The 20,713-nt window shown below is 33.0% G+C and overlaps 1 protein-coding gene across 1 annotated transcript in view; it reads right to left on the bottom strand.

Moving 5' to 3' along the window:
• PCDH15 (protocadherin related 15) overlaps positions 1–20,713 on the bottom strand; it is a 1,717,060-nt gene that overhangs the window by 341,584 nt on the left and 1,354,763 nt on the right. The window contains exons 19-21 of the mRNA XM_074382505.1: positions 13,700–13,906; positions 2,253–2,387; positions 628–777 (exon numbers count right to left, since the gene is read on the bottom strand). Coding sequence (XP_074238606.1) covers positions 628–777; positions 2,253–2,387; positions 13,700–13,906 — 492 coding nt within the window. The remainder of the gene's footprint in view (positions 1–627; positions 778–2,252; positions 2,388–13,699; positions 13,907–20,713) is intronic.

The following is a 20,713-nucleotide window of genomic DNA, read 5'->3' as shown; positions in this document are numbered from 1 at the left end:
GTATATGATCTTGATGAGAGAGGAAAAAATATACAGAAAAAAAGTGTGTGTGTGTGTGTGTGTGTGTGTGTGTGTTTGAAATAATTTATTTAAATGTAATACACACAGTTAATGGTAAAAATAAGATAAATCAGGAGAAAGGTGTTGCATGACTTATGCGTTCAAAGTTACCATTTACTATCTAATTTAAATTTTCTCTGCTGTAATGATTATATTTTATCCAGGTAACCAATATCTAATGGGATTATCCACCAATTGACTATATCAGTTTTTTATATGTATCTCCAATTAAAATTTCATCAATTTCTACAGCAGTAAAAAGTAATCCGATGATTTAACTATATATTCAGTATATTCAAAATTGCATTTCACATATTAAACGTTGTAAAATCAAGTATAAACTAGTCAAATAGCTATGTTTGCCTCAAAGAACCAGTTAAATCTCCTTTAGAATCCTGAGAGATATATGCTTTTTAGGAAAGTAACAAAAATTTAAAGGTATTTTAAGCTAATTATGCTATACAGTATGAAAGTAATTTTTCTTATGTAATTTCTTAATGAACACATTGTATGATACCCAAGTAAATAACTGCTTTGAGAATGCCCTCATATTACGTAAGTAGTTACCTGTATGACACTGTCTCCAGGTCTCATGTCTGTATAAACATACACATCATAGGATATTTCAGGGAAGGTTGGCGTGTTATCATTTGCATCCATCACTTGAATATTGACAATGACTGGCTCACTTTCTTGTACACCATCAAATGCTGTTATCTTTGGGAGTAGAAAAATACCCTTAATAGAGACGTTGTGCAAAATATAAGCAATACAGAATTTACTCTTACAGTTTAACAAGTTTCTTACAGGTAATCTTAGAATTTTAAAGGGTGCAAAATGTTTTGTTGATAAAATGAGGTAATAAAAACGTAATACTACATATATTAAAAGTGTTCTAACGTGTTAAGAGGTACTGAAGATTTTGTTTTAAGGTATTCAATTCCAAGCATATTTTATATAAGAAGATACACAAAATATCATTTAAAGTGGGCAAATAACACTGCTGACTGGTAAGGGTTAACTACAATTTAATCTATACAACTTAATTGGAAAATATTATTTGTATTTGCATATTTTGAATACAACAGTTCCTTTTACAATCAATATGTTTATACCATTAAGAGGGTAGGTGTCCTAGAAACACATTGTATTATGGTAATTTACCCAATACCAATATTCAAAGGACTAGTTGGTACCAGTTAACTGTGGTATTTTATACGTTGTCAACATTTTAACAATGACAAAATTAATGCTAAGGCACTACCATCTTTGTCTAAGTCAATTTTTTATCTAACTTTTAACCATCACATAAACTTTTCTGGAAATCTTGATCTTTTTCTGTGTAGGTTTCTTCAGAAATAAATTCTATATATCTTGCTTAACTGATACTTTACCTTACCTCATCTTTCTCCTATGTCTGATTCAAAAATTGTGATATAATTAGAACTTACATTTTATTCAACTGTCAACCCAACCATTCTTTTTATTTATGTGTGAGTGTGCATATGTATGTATGTATGTGTTTAAGTGTGTGTGTATTTTCCTATCTCATGATCAATATTTACAAACACAACTTTAATAACCTTTACTTTTTTCTCCCTTGATTCGCCTAACCCATGATTTACCTACCTCAGCACTACTAACACCTTGGGACAAATAATTCTTTATTATGGTGGACTGTCTGTGTATTATAATTAGCAGTATCCTTTATTTCTATATAGTAGATGCCTATAGTACCTCTACACAATTGTGACAACAAAAATGCCTCTAGATGTTGCTACATGTTCACTGGAAGAAAAAATTATTCCTCTTGAGAACCACTAGCTCAACCCTATGACAAAATTAAAATTCAAAAACAACAACCAAAACGGTTAGGAAATAATTCTTTATATTTCAATTTAAGACAATTATGACTATTTGGTAAAGACTAAAATTCTCAATTTCTTGTTATATTTTGAAAAGTTTTTTTCTTCTGTGAGGAGGAATGTAAATATGGCTACACAAATGACAAACAAAAGAGAGAGACATGTAAATAATTTTTCACTGATCTTCTCTCTGGTGTTGAAAATAATGTATTTTTCCACCAAGTCATTGACCTTTCCAGTTTTAACCAGACACCGCTTTCAGTTCCATACAAACATACATACATACATTCATACATACATACACATATTTATACAAAATCTCTTTACCGAAAAGGTGTACGTTTGCTGTTCTTCCCTGTCCACTGGCTGCAGTAAGGTGAGGTAGCGGGTAATACCAGTCTGTGTGACAGTGAAGACTGAGGTGTAATCATTCAGAAAAAGGTGAAGCTCTGGGTCTTTTGTCTATTAAAAAAAAAGGGCATTGCTTCAAACATTGAATAAATAATGTAGCTATTAGTTCATTACCTAGAATTTAATATTTGAAATTTATTGCAAAAATCCACCTAAAAGTATTAAGAATTTCTAAAGATAAACACTAACTAGATATTTACTCATAAATGAGCTAAACTCTTCAAAAGATGGTGACCTATATTGTAGAATACAAAATACTGAAATACACACAGATATAATTAATGTGGGGGAAAAAAGAAAAAATAATAGAAAATCGGAACAAATAGAAAAACTCCCAATTAAATACATTCTCAGTGATTATTTATTATCAATATTTTCCAAAACAGCATTGGACTGGAGAAATAAGCAAGAAAAGAAAATTGCAGTTCAAAATTTTTGCAATAAGATTTTATAATTACTGCATTTGTAGTAATAAACTGTATATATGCATATCACTATCTTGATCTTATATGCAAATATAAATAAAATTGGTTATGTATTATTCATTACCTATAAATATCATGCCTGCTCTTTCTTTAATGCTGTAAAAATTCACCAAATGGGACCATGTTTATTTTAATTAAAATATTTCAGATTTGATTCAAAATATGCATAAATTTAGCAAATGTGTGTGATATAAAAGTCAAGAAAAATATATAGACTTAAAAAGAAAGGGATTTAAAAATTAAAGTCTGAGAGATAATCAACTTAGCACTGAAGACCCTTTGCAATTTCATTGCCACCCTGAAAGAGAAGACATCATACTCTGAATTTAGAGAAAGAGCAGTAATATAAAGTAGGGAGGCTAGCATTGATGTCTGCATAGTAGGAAAGACAGACAGGTGGAGCAAAGACGAGGAATATTGAAGGAGCAGACTATTAGGAAGGCTATGAAAAAGAGAAAAAGAAGCGATACAGGGAGGTAAGGTGTTTTTCTTGATTATAGTACATTTTAAAGTATGCATACCATGATATGAATTTAATAATTTTTTGAATCATATTTGCAAAATTCATATGTAAAATACAATAGTTGTAACACACACTACTATAATAAAATGTGAACAAATTTTGATCCACAATATAATCTGCCCATCTTTTAAAAGCTTCATATGTGTAGTGAAATAATAGGTTTCATTCGAACCTAAAACAAGTTATGTATTCATAAATCTCATTCTGTAGCTTCTACATTCAGGATTTAGACTTAAGGTCACTAAAAGCCACACATATCCTGGAACAACAAGAAATACTATAGATAATAATTCCAATTGGTGTCTTGACTATAAAATGATAAAAAATATTGAGAAAAAGTTCAAGTGTCTTCTCACATTGACATTTTCAAACAGGCAATTCAGTTGTTTTCATTTCAGTGTCATGAGTCTAATTGGACTCCGGCCCTCTGACAACCCACTCAACCTTCTGGATCCACTCTGGACACTCAACAAGACCTGACCAGGTTTCCCCTACCTGGTCCTTACACTGCGTCATCTCATGCCCACCAACCCACACCCAGCAGAACCTCTCAGTGGGCACAGTCTCTTACTCCAATTCCTGCTGCCTTCAGGCCTGCCTGGCCCAGCCTGCACCCCTGTGGGGTGGAGAGCACTGTAGGCTCTGGATCAGGTTCTGCTCCTTTATGGGACCTGACATTTTTCAGCTCTTTGCTACTGAAATAATAAACCACCCTGTTCTGTGAAAAATAATAATAATAAACCTATTAGGTTTATTATTAAACCTAATAGACCAATTAGTCAATATACCTAAAAAGTGGGATATTCTAAAAAATCTAACATTAGTTAATTTCAAAGATAATTTGGCCAGGTGCGGTGGCTCACACCTGTAATCTCAGCACTTTGCAAGGCCCAGGCTGGAGGATCACGAGGTCAATAGATAAAGACCGTTCTTGCCAACATGGTGAAACACCATCTCTACTAAAAAGGCAGGAGAATCACTTGAAACTGGGAGATGAAGGTTGTAGTGAGCAGAGATCATGCCACTGTACTCCAGCCTGGCAACAGAGTGAGACTCTGTCTCAATAATTAATTAATTAGCTAATTTCTAAAAGCCCATTAGAAAATACATGTCTATTTTTGAATTATATTTTAAGGATTCTTGTTATTTTACACTTTAGAGTGAACTTCAATTAAATTCAATTATTACTTTAAAGTTGATCACAACTTTTAGTTAACATGCAGTTCAGTCAAAGAGAAGGTATATATGTATGAATGTCTGTCATTAGTTTTGTGTTTATCCCAGATTTACCTAATCACTGGGCTTTTAAGTACATATAGGCTTCTCTAAATGTCCCAACAATGGTACCATGTGACATGTCTTATTCATTCAGACATTTAAGCCCTAAATGCAAGCTGAGGAAGCTTTGCTATTTAACTTGCTTACCAAATATTTACTTTGTTCCTTTTGTTCATATCATTCTCTACTTCCTTTTGTTCCATCATTCTCTTCTTCCTTTATACCTTAATTCTCTTTCAATTTATTTTCTTCCTTTCAAATGTAACCTCTGTTAATAAATTTGTTATGTATATTCACTCATACCTTCACCACACCTTTTTAAGGATTTTTTGTGTGTGTCATTTTGACAGTACAATATTGCAGTACTGAGTTGTAGACTAGTGTGTCCAAGGGTGACTGTAGTATAAAATGTTGTGTCACAGGTACTACTTACTTTTTATCACTTTCAAGAAAGCCTCAAGGTTTTGTCAAATGCTTTTTATTTGAAGATAATGCACACAGCCATACTCTGTAAACAAAGTTCCTCATATTGGATAACCAGAAACATTAAAGATCTTTTGTTAATTTATAAATTAACAAATTAATATTTATAAATTAACAATAATATATTTTGCTAATTTAACTGTCTCAGCTTCTTGAGTGCTTTTGTTTTGTTTTATTTTTGAGACAGAGTCTCCCTCTGTTCCCAGGCTGGAGTACACTGGCACAATCTCGGCTCACTGCAACCTCCGCAACCTGGGTTAAAGAGATCCTCCTGCCTCAGCCTCCCCAGTAGTGGGGATTACAGGCATGCACCACCATGGCCAGCTAATTTTTGTATTTTTAGTAGAGATGGGGTTTCACCATGTTGCCCAGGATGGTCTCAATCTCTTGATCTCATGATCCACCACCTTGGCCTTCCACAGTGCTGGGATTACAGTGTAAGCCACCATGCCTGGCAAAGTGTTTTAATAATAACTAGCTAGAGAAAGATAACACTTCTCAGAACTACAGTGTATTTGTTTTTTGTAAAGAAAATAATGTATTACAAAAAACTAGCACTATACATGGCATGTTATAGCTCATTCTAACATGTCATTTATAGTTAATCTCTGATCAAAATATAACATTCACATTTATATATATATTTAAAATAATAATCTTATATATAAATGCTATTGATAAATATCCTTGTGTTAATTTAAGTACAAAAATTTAGGAAGCCAGATTTGGAAATTTCCAACAAATTAACTCAATTCTTAATATTTTAGATTTGTTTTCAAAAATAGTGCAAGGTTCAAATATTGTATATTTATATTCAAAATATTACAGCATATCATTTTATGAGTTTTATAAAAAATTTATGTTATATCAACATAAAATGTTAATAGATACATATCAGTACCAACTAATCTATTGTTTTGATTCACATTATTTAGAGTTACAGGTTTTGCTACTCTTCATAAGAAAGGCCTATCAAATTTTTGGTAAGGAACAACGTGAGTTTGAAGTCAAATACCCTTCTCTAAATCTATTTATAAACCAAAATTCCTTCTTATCAAGTGCATACTGATACACAGTTTGAATTTCATAACTATATTTGAATTTTGCAATTCCTAAAGAGTAAGTTGAGTCAACATTTGTACATTTGTGACACTTTTAATCATGCTAGAGTTAATAGCTTATAAGTTTCAAAGACTAGGATGTATACTGACAAATAATGCTCAGGCTTAATATTCCAAAAGGGATAGATTTGAGCTAGCTGTCATGTTTGTAAGTTTACTTAAAATGAATTTAAGTGTTAAATCAATAGGTACACAGAGAGTTGATTAAAAAATGTTAATTTTCCCCTGACATTAGGTAATATTTACTTTACCCTAAAATATCCATTCAGTATACACCAAAAGTATGATATATTTATTCACTTATCTGCATATTATTTTCTGAGAGGATAAAATAAGCTCTGACATGCACACATCAAAACAGAAAATAAACGTGAAAATAAATGCATATGCAAACACATGGGTAAACAAACATATGAATGTAAAATAAGGATTCTATCATATTAAAAACTACAATCAAATATAAGAGTCTTACTGAATAAACACCAATTTTCTAATGGGAATAAAAATATGACATCACAAACACACAAGACTATATGCATGCACGTATGTAGACACACAACACAGACATATATACATATGTGCACATATATGTATACATATGTATATGTATACATATTATATGTATATGTATACATATAAATGACAATGCATAACAAAAAAATGACAAAAAATTTTATCTCCTCAGCCAGTTTTAATTAGTTGGCAGTAGTTGCCTGAAATACGTGGTTCAAAAAACTTACAATGTTTTAGAAAGAATGCTATGATAAATTGCCAGAGTTTGTCGTAGACTCAGAAAACATTAATAATTAAGCAGTCTTTGTCTCAATTGATAAATCTTTTATAAAATTTTATAGTACTATAACTAATAGATTATGTAAATATTTTTACCTTTTTTAACTTTAAAATATATTTAAATTCTAAACCAATGAAGTATACTTAAATTTATATAAAGTAGTTGTAAATATCCTGAAGTACATTTAAATTTATATAAAGTAGTTGTAAATATTCTTATAAGTTATAATGAAGTAATGCCTACATGTTTTAGTGAAAAAGAACAAGAAAATTAACCACAGCAATTAACAAAAGAACAATCACAAGCTTAACACCTAGTACCTACAGGAACTCCATCGGGTGGAACCTGTATGCAAATTAAACATGAAATAAATATTGCAAATGATCACAACTGCACATATGAAGGAAAAGCAAACCACTTCCAGCATACTGAACTAATAACTTCTTTCACATTATACAATTTTCCTTAGTATCATGACCCACATATAATGGGATAAAAATATTTATGAAGCATATAAATACTTAACAGCTTTATGAGTATATTGAATTAAATATCAACGATATCTCATATTAAAATTAATAACTTTATACAGGGTAACAAATTTACATAAAATTATAAATAAATAAGTATCTTTCTATAAGCCAAATGGGTAATCTTTATTATTATCCCCTGTCTTTTTTATAATCATAATTCAATAATCAACTTTTAGCATCTCTGACACTGAAAGCCCGGTGGTCTCAGACATACCTCTTAAAAACCTTGTGCCTTACCTAGTCTACTTATATTGTGGGTTATTTTTAAATTATGATGTGGTACAAGTACTCTAAAAAGCATGCTGTATAAACCAATATGATTCATTTATGTGTGTGTGTGTGTGTGTGTGTGTGTGTGTGTGTGTGTGTGTGTATGTCTACATCTGTATAGCTATAAAAAAGGAACACGGGTGTAAATATTTTTGCTTTCTTCTTTTTTAGTTTTAATGTGGTCCTTGGCATTCTTTTGTATTCAAAATCTACACTATGAATAATACCACAACTCACATTCCTGGCTACTTTTTTTTTTTTTTTTTTTTTTGAAACCGAGTCTCACTTTGTCGCCTAGGCTGGAGTGTACTGATATGATCTCATCTCACTGCAACCTCCACCTTCCTGATTCAAGCAATTCTGTCTCAGCCTCTCGAGTAGCTGAGATTACAGGTGCACACTGCCATGCCCAGCTAATTTTTGTATTTTTAGTAGAGACAGGGTTTCACCATTTAGACTAGGCTTGTCTTGAACTCCTGATCTCATGATCCACCTGCCTTGGCCTCTTAAAGTGATGGGATTACAGGCTTGAGCCGCTGCGCCCAGTCCCTGGCTATTGTTTCTCAAAACATGGTTTCACTTTCCACTAAATTAAAGGGAGAAAAAATACTTAAATTTTCAGAAAATTAATCCAAACTTGTCCCCTTCTTGGCACTTACCATCTGGAATAGCTATACTTGAAACTCATGAGCCCACCCCTGCAATGACAACTTCCCCTTTTCTGCTCGAGGCTTATTCTCTAATACTATGCTGATATTGTATGAGGTGGCAGGTCTCCCTTTCTCTCTCAAGGAGTTTATCCCTATAATGATTATTGTCACTAATTCTGACGCTCCAAAGCAACAGGATTTTGTTTTAATTTGTTGAGTCAGGGTCCTAATTTGTCATCTAGTCTGAGTGCAGTGGTGCAATCATGGCTCACTGCAGCCTCAAACTAATGGGTTCAAATGATCCTTCAGTCTCAACCTCCCAATTAGTGAGACTACAAGCATGCATCACCATGCCAGGCTAAGCTTTTTTAAAAAAAAATTATTATTTTTGTAGAGATGGCATCTCGCTCTGTAGCCCAGGCTGCTCTGGAACTCCTGGCAATCTTCCAGCCTCCCAAAGTGCTGGGATTACAAGAGTATGAGCCACCACACCCAGCTCAGAGTGGCACTATTTCACCATGTAGTAAAATTTGTGCCCATAAACTAAAAAGACCTTAAACTTTTCCTTTGGTAATACAGATCATTTGACAATCCCAGAAATGAACTAATTTACTACATAAAATTAAATGGTGCTCGGTCTGTAAAAATAGATGATTTAGAAGGACATAAATCCATTTTCTAATATATTAATGACTATTTCATAGATTTATTTTGTGTGCTGGCAAATGGAAGATTTGAGGAATAATGGATGAGTTACAAGAAAACTGGTTTCAATTCAGTATGAGGAACAGCTTTCTAAGAATTAGAGTTGTTCAAACATGGGATGGGCCATCTTGTAAAATACTTAATGCAACCTCATTAGGATTCTTGAAGCATATGTTAGATACCCTCATTCATTCAATAATAACTGGATTTATGAGTTCATTGAAGAATTACTAAAGCATATGAACTGCTGGAAACTGTGTTAGTTCGGGATACATAAGTTGGTAAGATAGGACCTATCCTGAACAGATGTAAACTCAATGAGGGAGAAAGACAATATTTTCAAGTTAGAAGTATAGCATTAGAGAAATGCATTGAGAGGAGGCATGCAACTAAAATTGGATAATGAATACCGTGGAAAGATTCTTGAATACAGGAATGCCTGAGCTGAGCTCTAAACACTGAGTATAAGTTACCCAAGACAGCCCATTCAACAGAAGCTGAAAGATTTCAAAGCCTAGAACATGTAACGAGCAAACATAATTAGACAAGATGTAGTTTGGCAACTGGAAGAAACTACAAGCAGTTGCCAAATGTTACAGGTAAATTAGGAAGTTTCTGAAATTCAGGCTGCAAAAATGTTCAGGTATCAAGATACAGAAAACTGCATGAGCTTAAAGTTTTAAGTGTCCGAAAACTACATCAGATAGAAATGTGGGCCAGGCATGGTGGCTTATGCCTGTAAATCCCAGCGAGGTGGGTAGAACACTTGAGGTCAGAAGTTTCAGAGCAACATGGCCAACATGGTGAAATCTGTCTCTCTAAAAAAAAAAAAAAAAAATCAGTTGAGTGTGGTGGCACAAGCCTGTAATCCTTGCTACTTGGGAGGCTGAGGTAGGGGAATCACCTGACCCTGGAAGACAGAGGTTGCAGTGAGCCTGGATTGTGCCACTACACTCCAGCCTGAGCGACAGAGAGAGACTCTGTCAAAGAAAGAAAGAAAAGAAAGGCAAAGAAGGAAGGAAGGAAGGAAGGCGGGGGGTGGGGGGAAGGGAGGAAGGAGAGAAAGAGGGAGGGAAGGAGGGAAAAGAAATGAAAGAGGAAAAAAGAGAAAGGAGGGACGGAAGAATATAGGTAGATGTTAGATTTGAGTTTTTGAATAAATCACTCTAACGGCCCTGCAGAAGATGGATTTGAGTAAGAAATCAAGAAAACAAAAAGATCAGGAAGTAATTCTAATAACAGACTAATAGAGTGGTGACTATAAAGACAGAAAGAAGAAAAGAGATTGCAGAAACAATTACGGGACGGAATAGGAAGATCTGGAAGATTTCTTAGTTGGGCAAAGAAAATAAAAATCAAGCAAGACTTCTAGATTTCTAGGTTGCATAGCACAATAAAACACCTATTAATTTCTGGCAAATGGGTTTTAGAGGAGGATTTCATATAGTATAGGAAGTTTAAAGTATTTCTAATATTCTATGAGTTTATTTTTATTTTATGTATAGAAACTACATATGATATTTTAAAACCTTTTATCACTAGGGGACTAGGCATACTTGTTCACTTTCTGGGCACCTGCTGACAGTCACTCACCATAGATTATTTTAGAAAAAGGGTCAGTCTAAGTAATAAACAAATGATTAACTATGCTGATTAATTACATGACACTTCTGCAAAAGTTAGGAAGCATGCCACTCTCCATGGACATGGCATCACTGCAGGGAAATTTCCTCTCCACGCCCTTTCCTACCAGTGCCAACTAAAGACACATGCCAAGGCAGCAATGACTGCCACCTTACAGATGACTGGACAAGAGGACAAGACAACTAATAACCTCATGAATAAGAAACTCACCATGTTATACAGCTGTTACATGATAGAACCCGGAGTCAAAGCAAGCTCTGTCTAAATCCAAAACCCAGACCCCCGAGAACACATACCTTAAAAACACGTCGGAACATTTCATAGACTAACTAGCACTGTAACTCTCCAGGAGCTGAATTATAAGTAGTGTTTCTCAAAGGTTTTAGACCCTTGAGCTCTCTCCATTTTATTTCATCAATGACCTGTGAGTACTATTTTCTTTTACAAAGTTAATGGAACACAATTTTAAAGGCAGTCGTGACAAGTATGGGGGCACACAGCCAAGCATGGGGCTTAGTATATAACCATTAAAATCTGAATACACTAAGAAAGTATAAATATATACATTTTGGTATTGTGTAAACTTAAAACTACATCACTTTAAGATTTGAATTTTTCTAACCACTAGATATATTAAAGTATGACCTAAGCTATCATACACTTTCAAATTGATTAGTCACTACTTAAAATATGAATATGTATTGAATTAAAAAACAAAATTTACACTAAAATGTGTGGGACATCAGTAGATCTACAAAATACATTTGCTCAGCCTGTATTAAACTTATTAAGATGACTCTGGGTGTTTTCTAGTGTCGATTAAAAAAATAAAGGCTTTTTTCCTGTGACTCATGAAACCCGCTATACTTCAGAGGATCCCTACATTCTCTTGGCTGGCATATGGAACTGGGTATACTTTAATATGTTCACATTTCTAAGAAGAGAACCTAAAGAATTCTTCGGCTATCATTAGAGTCAGACTATGATCAAAGTATATACAATACAGAGTGCTTAAAATTGAGAACTTTGTTTTCCATAAACCTTGGCTTAAGGTCCATCTCTATTATGTACTAACCCTGTGATCATGGTTAGGCATTTAAAATAGCTTTAATGATCCTTTCTGAACTATGGATAATTCTATCTATTATGTTTGTTGTGAGATTTAAGGGAATTAATGGAAGAAAAAAGTATTTACTATTTTATTTGACATGTACTGACAACTCAATGACAGTCAGATACTGTTAAAACTTGTGGTTTAAGACACTAAATGAAATGTGAGAGATCAGAAAAGATAAAAACAAAAAGCTGGAATGGAAGAAGAAAACAAAGCAAAGAGAAATGAAAGAATAAAATAAAACAGCTGATGGGAAAAGGCGAATTGCCCACAAGAATTGTCATAGCCTCAACTGAGTGTCACATAATTTATATAGAAAGAAAAATAACCTGGAAGTACCTTCTTAATTTCTAAAAGTTATTCTGAAGCTATGTGTAATGAGATTATTAGGGGACATTCTAGGGCTGTGCTGCCTTATGAGTGACATGTGACTATATATATTCAATTTCAATATACTGAGCAAAATTTAAAAGTCATATTTTTAGTCTGGTAAAATTTTAAGTACTGAATATATAGCCACCATACAAGGCTAGTGGCTGCTATACTGGACAGTACAGTTACAAAGTATCTCTGTCTTCACAAAAATGTCTATCTAAGAGCAAGCACTGTTAAGGGAGAAATGGCCGAGTCAGGACTTACATAACCGCAAGTAAGAAATCCAGCTATGTTTTACATACACTTATGTTTACAATCCAAACATAGTTAAATTTCTTACTTGCTGTTTTATATATAAAATATATACCTGTGTATATATATACACACGCACACACACACACACACACACACACGTATATATATCTGTGTATATCTATTTAAATACATACACAAAATATTTGTATACATATTTATGCAGTGAGGACACTGTGGTAGTTCACAAAATCAAAGGAAAATCTTTGGGAATTAGAATACCTCTGGGGAATTTCTAACTTAAAAGAGAGGGACTCAATGGGACTCTCTTTTCTGTATGTATCTCTCAGGCTTCATTCCCTCCCACTGATAACTGGCTTTCTCATGATGTCAGCAAATGTGTCTACACACGCTTCAGATTGATTTCCACTTCTCTAATACATGATGCCAAAGTCTTTCAGGACTTTTGTTCTCCATTGTAAATTCCAGAGAGGATTCTGGCTAGCCTGGTATAGATTTTCTGTCCCTTTCCAACATTCACTCTGGCTAAGGAGGTAAAGCGTTCTAACTTGCTCTGCCTGGACCACTTCTTACTCATGTAGGTAGTGTGAGTTCCAGCAACACTGAGGACAATGATGTGTGGAGTGAAGTGTTAGCATCCACACAGTCATTGGCAGAAACACGAATGGGTCAGCTGCCTCAAATATAGTTTATTTAATAACGATGCCCTCAAACTTGAAGGGAAGTCCCAGAATAAAAATCTAGGGATGTCGTCATGATTTTTTACTCATGCAGTAATACCATTGTTTTTGCGTTATCAACAATTATATAAAATAGTTCTCAACATGTTAATTAAAATATCGCCCTCATCATTTAATAAACATCAAGTAAAGCATTCATTTTCTTGCATATACTGAAAGTCTGCAAACTGAAAAGGAATAGTTATTGAATTCAAACATACTTTTAAAAAATATCCTTGTTTTGGAATTAAATCATAACACTAAAACTCACTTATAGTGACTTTTTTATTCTCTCTTCTCTAACTTATATAGCCATATCTTTGTCATATTTCCTATTAATGGAAATATAACATGAGATTTGTTACATAAACAAGAGCAAAACATGTATTTAACTTACATCTTCTATGTCCTTGTCCAGAGCTACTATTCTTAAAGGAGAGGTCAAATTGAGACTGTCCGAAATGGTTGCTCCCACTGGGGCAGATTCCAGAATATAGCCTTGATAACTTGGCATTGTAAAATATGGGCTTTGATTGTTTTCATCCAGTATTTCAATGTGTAGACTAGCAAAGGCAGGAAGAGGATGACCATTGTCTTGTTCAGCCTAAAATTAAAAAAAAAAAAACAAAATTAAAAACTTTATGACATGCTGTCTTTTTGGAGTTTCACTTTTCATGCAATATATAGGGTTCTCTTTCTAACAAATATCATTATATAAAGAAGAAATTCTTTAAAAGTCCGTTTGAAAACATAAATGAGGAAATGAAAATCCAGAGGCTTAACTGCTTCAGTCTCCTGTTTTAAAACCCAGTGTATATTTTGAAAAATGATTTGCAATAAATTATTGTAATTTTTACTGAATACAGGACAAGGAATTGTGTTTGAATACATTTAGTCAGAGAATTAAAAATGGAGATTAGTGTACCACTGATAAATATTTAAACAAAAGACAGAAGAAATAGTAACCCCAAAAAAGAACTAGACATATGATCTTCCTCTCTTCTTTCTTTTCATTTTACACTAATGATTAAGTCTCTGCTACTATCTGAATGCTTTTGTACCCCCCAAATATCATATGTTGAATTTAACCCCAAAGGTGATGGTATTAAGAGATGTGGCATTTGGACGGTGATAAGGGGAGAGGGCAGAGCCTTCATTAGTGGGGTTAATGCCCTTACAGAAAAGGCTCTAGAGAGCTCCTTTGCTCTACCTTCAACCCTGTGAGAACATAGCAAGAAAGCAGTGCCCTCTGTGAGGAAGTGGGCCCTCACTAGACACCAAATTTACAGTTGTCTGACTCTTGGCATTTCCAGCTTCCCGGACTGTGAGAAATAAAAGTTCCTTGCTTATAATACATTGAGCTTATGGTGTTTTGTTAGTGCACTCAAAAGAAATGTAGACAATTCCCAAATAAATCATAATTCTAAATAAAATTACTAGTTATATTTATTACCAATGAAAGTCCCCAAAAGCTTACTAAAAATAACAGAATTAATAAATTTCACTGCAATATTTTAGAAGCTATGGAATTTCAATATTATTTAAACAAAAATGTTTTTCAAGTAAAATTCATATTCTTATATTATGTATAGATATTCTTTTTTCTCCCCTTAAATTTAAGAAATTGAATAAATTCTATTTCTAATACATTTTCTTAGGAAATCTTTACATGTTCATGCTGTGAATAGAAAAATAGACTGTTTTCTTAAAAAATGTATTTTATTATATGTGTATCTGAAGGTTTAATTTAAAGAAAGGTTTCACCACAATTCACATCTAGAAAATCCCATCCAACTTTTATGAGAAAACATGGATATAATTTAATCACATCCACATTTGTTAAATGAATTCAAATTCTGTCTTTAACTTTTGTTGATATGTTTTCCCCATTGTGAGAATAGTTGTATTTTGAAATCAATTAAAATGAGAATAAAATATTTGATATTAAACTTTGGTGTGCTTTTCTAGATGAGATGGTGACAGTACTTTATAAATAGTTCCGCTAGAGACCTCTGTTAAAACATGAGGAAAGAAATTCAGCCTCCAGAAGATAATTTGTTTTCACTTTCTTCTAAATGCAATTTAACATTTTCATCTGTTCAAAAGGTAGGTAACAGACTACAGTGATATTGTTTGGGATGACTTTTCACCAAGAAATAATACAATATATTTTCTTTCATATTATTTATATTGAAGATTTGTTGAAATATTTCTGCTGATTAATGAGAAATTATGATAATTAATAAACCCATAGGGAAGTAATGTCATATAATATATTGATTTAAAAAACTACTTATATTTGATTTTTAATATATTAATATCTATTAAAATAATATACTAGATTTTCTTAGTAATATTGAACAGTTTATCTTATGCATTTAACTTTTCATTTGGCAATGGATTATCAACGTAGTCCATGGTACAAAACACTCTGAGATCCTCCTCTGCATTATGAAGGACATTTCTGGAATAATGTTTGGCCCTGTCTGGAATTACGTATCCTTTGCACATAATCAGGTATGCTGCTAACCCCATCAGTATGGATGAAGTATTTCTGTATCCAGCAGTTGTATTAATTTGTGCTGAGTCATGGATGTTCTTTTAAGAGTTCCCTCTGTGACATACATAAGGTTTTCTGGAGACAGCTGACCAGGGCAAGAGGTACAGTCTATGCCTGGAAAACATTGTTTTTTCATGGTGTAAAACTAATTGGTCCATATGGGCTTCCAACCTAGTGACCTTGAAATGATTTAAGCAGGAATCCTCTGTTTCACTCTTACAGGCTTAGAACAGTTCACATATGCAAGGCATTCTGAACAGATTTTTAATCTCTCTCTTTTTCTCTCTTTTATATCTAATTATTCTAATAACTAGCATGTCATATCCAAGACATCATAATGCTATGAAAAGTCACAAATACTATAACTGTTCTCTTTCCTCAGTGAACACACACAAACATACAATATATAGATGATGAGGACAGAAAAAGCAAAATTATACAATAATGAAATACGCTTACATTTTACATTCAGATCATATGTCGTTAGTTTCTACTGCCAGTTGTGAAGCCAGTAAGAACATGTATTATTTGCATGATGAAAACAAAGTGATTCAATGAAAAGAGAAATAAAATTCAAATTACATCTATGAAAATAATCCAATTCTTAACTTCCTCATATCTATAAACACAACATATAAAGGCTCTGTCTATGTTTACTCTAACGTAAGTTTAGTGTTAATAATAATTAATATTTTTGGATTGCTACTATATATTTTGTTGTATTTGAGGTGTTTCAATTTGCTAACCAGATGTCTGTCTCCCCACTTCCCTTATGCTATTTGTGTGTCCAGATTTGAAAATCTGTATTTCTGAAATGATGGCCAAAAAAAGATTAGATTTATATTCAAGGCCACATAGATTATAAGTAACATACACAGCATGGGTACAGACTCAGGTCTACTGATTTTTAAGTGCCTAGATAGGAAGATTCATCATAAGTTTCTCTAATTTATAGAATGCAAATGAATATCAGAAAGTAAGACTGATGGGACAAATTAGTAGTAGAAAAAAATATTGAGATAAATACTTCTTTTAAGAGTTAAGATGTGGAATTTAAATAATAATAATACTATTATAATTAGCTCTTTAGTGGGCCCATGCATCAAAACTCTAATCCAATTATATTTCTTCCATATAACATAAGTAAGTGTTCTCAAAAATCTGAATTATTCTGTTCTCCTGAAATCACTGGTGAATGGGATGAGAAATATTTTAAAAACAGGTCCACTGAAACAAGGTAGTATTTTAAAAATCATTTACTTTCATAAGATAACCTTATATATATCTACAAAGTCTATGATTATGAGTTAAACATTATATTTAAATACTGGGTTTTGTTTGAAAAGAATCTGGGCATGGGTCTCATTTTCAGTAGTGAGACCAATGTAAAACTAAAGCCAAAAGAAAAAAAAAAAAAAATGAAGTCTGTAAAACACACTATTTTGTTGCCTTGGAAGGCAAAACATAGAAAAAGAAAAAGCATACCATTTTCAATATTAAAGCAAGGAAATATTGATAATTTCTGAGCACCTTGTACCAGAAGACTGAGACTACAGAAGAACTTTGTTCTTGCTAACTGGTGACAATTTAACAATTTCATCATCTCGAATATGAAACCTTTCAAGTAGACTCAACAATTTTAAAAAAGACAATGGTAAAGTATATCAAATTATTTATCACTTAAATACATTTTAGGAAAGAAGAAATAAATCATGTTTTCCAGGAATTATTTATTGTTCATCTACAGAGACTGCTCCTTAGATCTCAAGTGCTTCCACTGTCCTCACTCTCCCAAGTTTTCTTAAACCCACTTCCATCATACTTTTGCCTCTGCCACTCAAAGCCAGCCACTTTTGTCAAAATCACCAGTGATTTTTATACTGCTAAAAGCAATATTTATTTTCAGTCCTTATCTTACTTGACCTGTCTTCAGCACTTAAACATCATTCACTATCCTTTCACGACAATACCTCCTCCATTCTCTTATCTTACAATCCATTTTTTCTCATTCTCTTTTGCTAGTTTCTCCTTTTCTCCCTGACTTTTTAAATTTGGAGTGGCCCAGAAGCGAGATGCTATTCATCTTTTCTTTATACTCATTCCCTTGCTCAATCTGGTCTAATCTCATAGTGTTAAAAATGTCAGTATTATTATGACTCCAAATTTTAATCTCCAACCTGGGCTTTTCCTCCGACTTCCACAATCCATATCCAACTGTGTGCTTCATTATACTGCTTAAGTATCTAACAGACATTTCAGATATAAATATCTGTAACAATGAAGCTCTGATTACCTCCACAAGCCTCCTCCACCCACAGTCTTTTTCACTTTAATGGCAGCTACATACTCCCAGGTACTCAAAACAAGAAACGTGGAGTCACCTCTTGCTTCAGGTGACAGAGGGGAAAAAAGTGAAAGCCAGTTTTTAGAAAATTGATAATTTAAAGTTCCATCTTCTCATTTCACAATGCATTAGTAGATTATATATGCCAAGAAATATTCAATGTCAGTAAACTTGACATGAAAAAATAGACTTAATCAGTGTCATGAATTATGGTCTTATCCTACTTAAACATTAAAAATAAATATTGTAATTTTAAAATGTATGGTAATATTACATTTTAATTTGCATGTTATAAATTTATGAAGCATTTTTCTATTTATGACGTATGTTATAAATTTATGAAGTATTTTTATAACATGTAAAAATAGAATTATCGTATTGTACGTGTGGTAAATTCCACTGTTCTATGCTACTGTAAATCTAACCCTTTCTTGTAATTAGTCTGAACCTCGTTTTTCATTAAATTTTTAAATTCCATTAGTATAGACATGGTAAATGTACCTGTTTGATTCACTGCTAAAATTTCAGATAATCCTGGGTATATGGAAGAAGTTCAAAAATATATTTATTATTTTTCTGTATTTTTAATTTTAATAGGCTTTACCTTAATTTTTTAAATTAAGTGAATGTGATATGATTCTAATTCCCGTTCGACAGATGATATTCATGGATTTTTTTCAGTGTGTGTGAATGGCATATAAAGTAGAAATTAATTAATGTCAATGTACAACATGAACCCTTTAGTTTATAAAATGTCTCTTTTCATGCATTTTAAAGGTTTTTAATATATGCAAGTTTACCTCTGTGTAATTGATACTGATGCATATTCCTGCCAATCTGATGAATGGACCTCACCCAGCTCCCTCACTCGCCAACTGTGGCTCCATCTCTATGAGGATGGTGCTGTGAATAGAATAATCTATAATCTTCCAGAATGTTTATGCATTTACACATAATACTTATTCAAAAGTCCTATTTATATGAATTTTTAAATGGACAGTAGCTTAAAGCATGAAAAGTTTGTTGTGACCTTGCTCTTAACACATCTTAGATATATTTTCTTGTCAGAATGAATCAAATTGAGGACTTTGGCACTATTTTGACTGTGTATGCTCTTATAGTCCACTTAGCACACTTTAATTTACTCTATTAGTTTAATTTACTTGTATTTCTTACTGCATTATAGCTTTTAATCCCTAGTTCTTAGAACCTGCGTGGCCAATTTTCGCAAATAATTGGATATCTTAGGAAGGGAGAAAAAAAGAGGGAGGGAGGAAGAAAAAGAGGGAATAAAGGATGGATAGAGGGAGTGGGTATGGAAAACAAATGACATTCTCTTTTCACCAGAGGTAAGAGACAGATAAATGTTAAAAATCATGGCAACCACACAAGGCAATCGTTCTCAAACTCTGATGTGTCTAAGAACAGAATGGAAGGCCTAATAAAAACAGATTCCCTACAACCTACCCACAAAGATTCAGGTTCATATGTTGGTGTAAGAGGCAAGGAATCTCCATTTTTCTCAATCTGTCTATGGTGGTTATAAAGTCAGCAGCATGTACTTTGACTGACATCATGCTGGGTGTGACTACTCAAACTCAAATTTGTAAAGAATCTTTTGTTTTAGCCCTATGGTTACTAAAGAGGACAGTTTTTATTAATGGATAGTCCTTATTATCTGGAATCAAGACTCCAGATAATATAGTGCACCCAGTGTTGTCATGCCAGCAGATTCAGAGTCTAGTAACTGAAGTTGCATATTCTTATACAATTATCAACTGCAGAGGTTCAATGCCACTAAAACTGTTATGTGAGTCTAGCATTACAAAGGATTGCTTGCATGTCAGTGGGAATATTCTACAAATAATAAACTCAGTCTTAGCTACTCTTCATGCATCATGGTCAAATCCTCTTGACATTTCATTAGCCATAATTAATTAGTATTTATGTATGCTGGTGTATGTGTGCATGTGTGTATGTGTATATACAGTATCAATAGAGTCTTGGGTGTAAGCCACTGTTTTTTACCTCATTATTTTTAAATGAAGGAAACTCAGATTGACGGAAAAAAAGCAGAGAGAAGGTAATTCAACATGCAGAAAATTTTTGGTGTCTAGTCAGAGAAAGACAAATGTATACTGAAAGCAGAAAATGACAACATTCTGAGTAAAAGTATATTCCTGTTGCTAGTCTAAACATAGGATATAAAGTTGCTATGTAATTCAAAATTTTCTTCTTCCTCTGTTCCCTTCCTAGACACCACACCCCTTACTAAACAGCTGTGCAGTAAAGCCTTCAATATACAAGGGTATACTTTTTCCAAGTTTCTTCACCCAGCAAGGTACAAGCTGCGTATTTACCTTTATATGAAGATGACTCTGAAAAACTGGGATGTCAACCAAACTACCAAGGATTCATGCAGATCTCTTTATTCCTTTACGTTCAATTTTAAATTCAACTCTCAAGTAGACAAAGAAGATTGCTCGCTTTGGTTAATTTTGCTGGAG

The sequence above is a fragment of the Saimiri boliviensis genome, chromosome 12 (genome assembly GCF_048565385.1).
Source record: "Saimiri boliviensis isolate mSaiBol1 chromosome 12, mSaiBol1.pri, whole genome shotgun sequence".
Taxonomy (NCBI): domain Eukaryota; kingdom Metazoa; phylum Chordata; class Mammalia; order Primates; family Cebidae; genus Saimiri; species Saimiri boliviensis.
The sequence above is the reverse complement of the archived record's forward strand: the minus strand, read 5'-3'. Positions and strand labels throughout refer to the sequence as shown.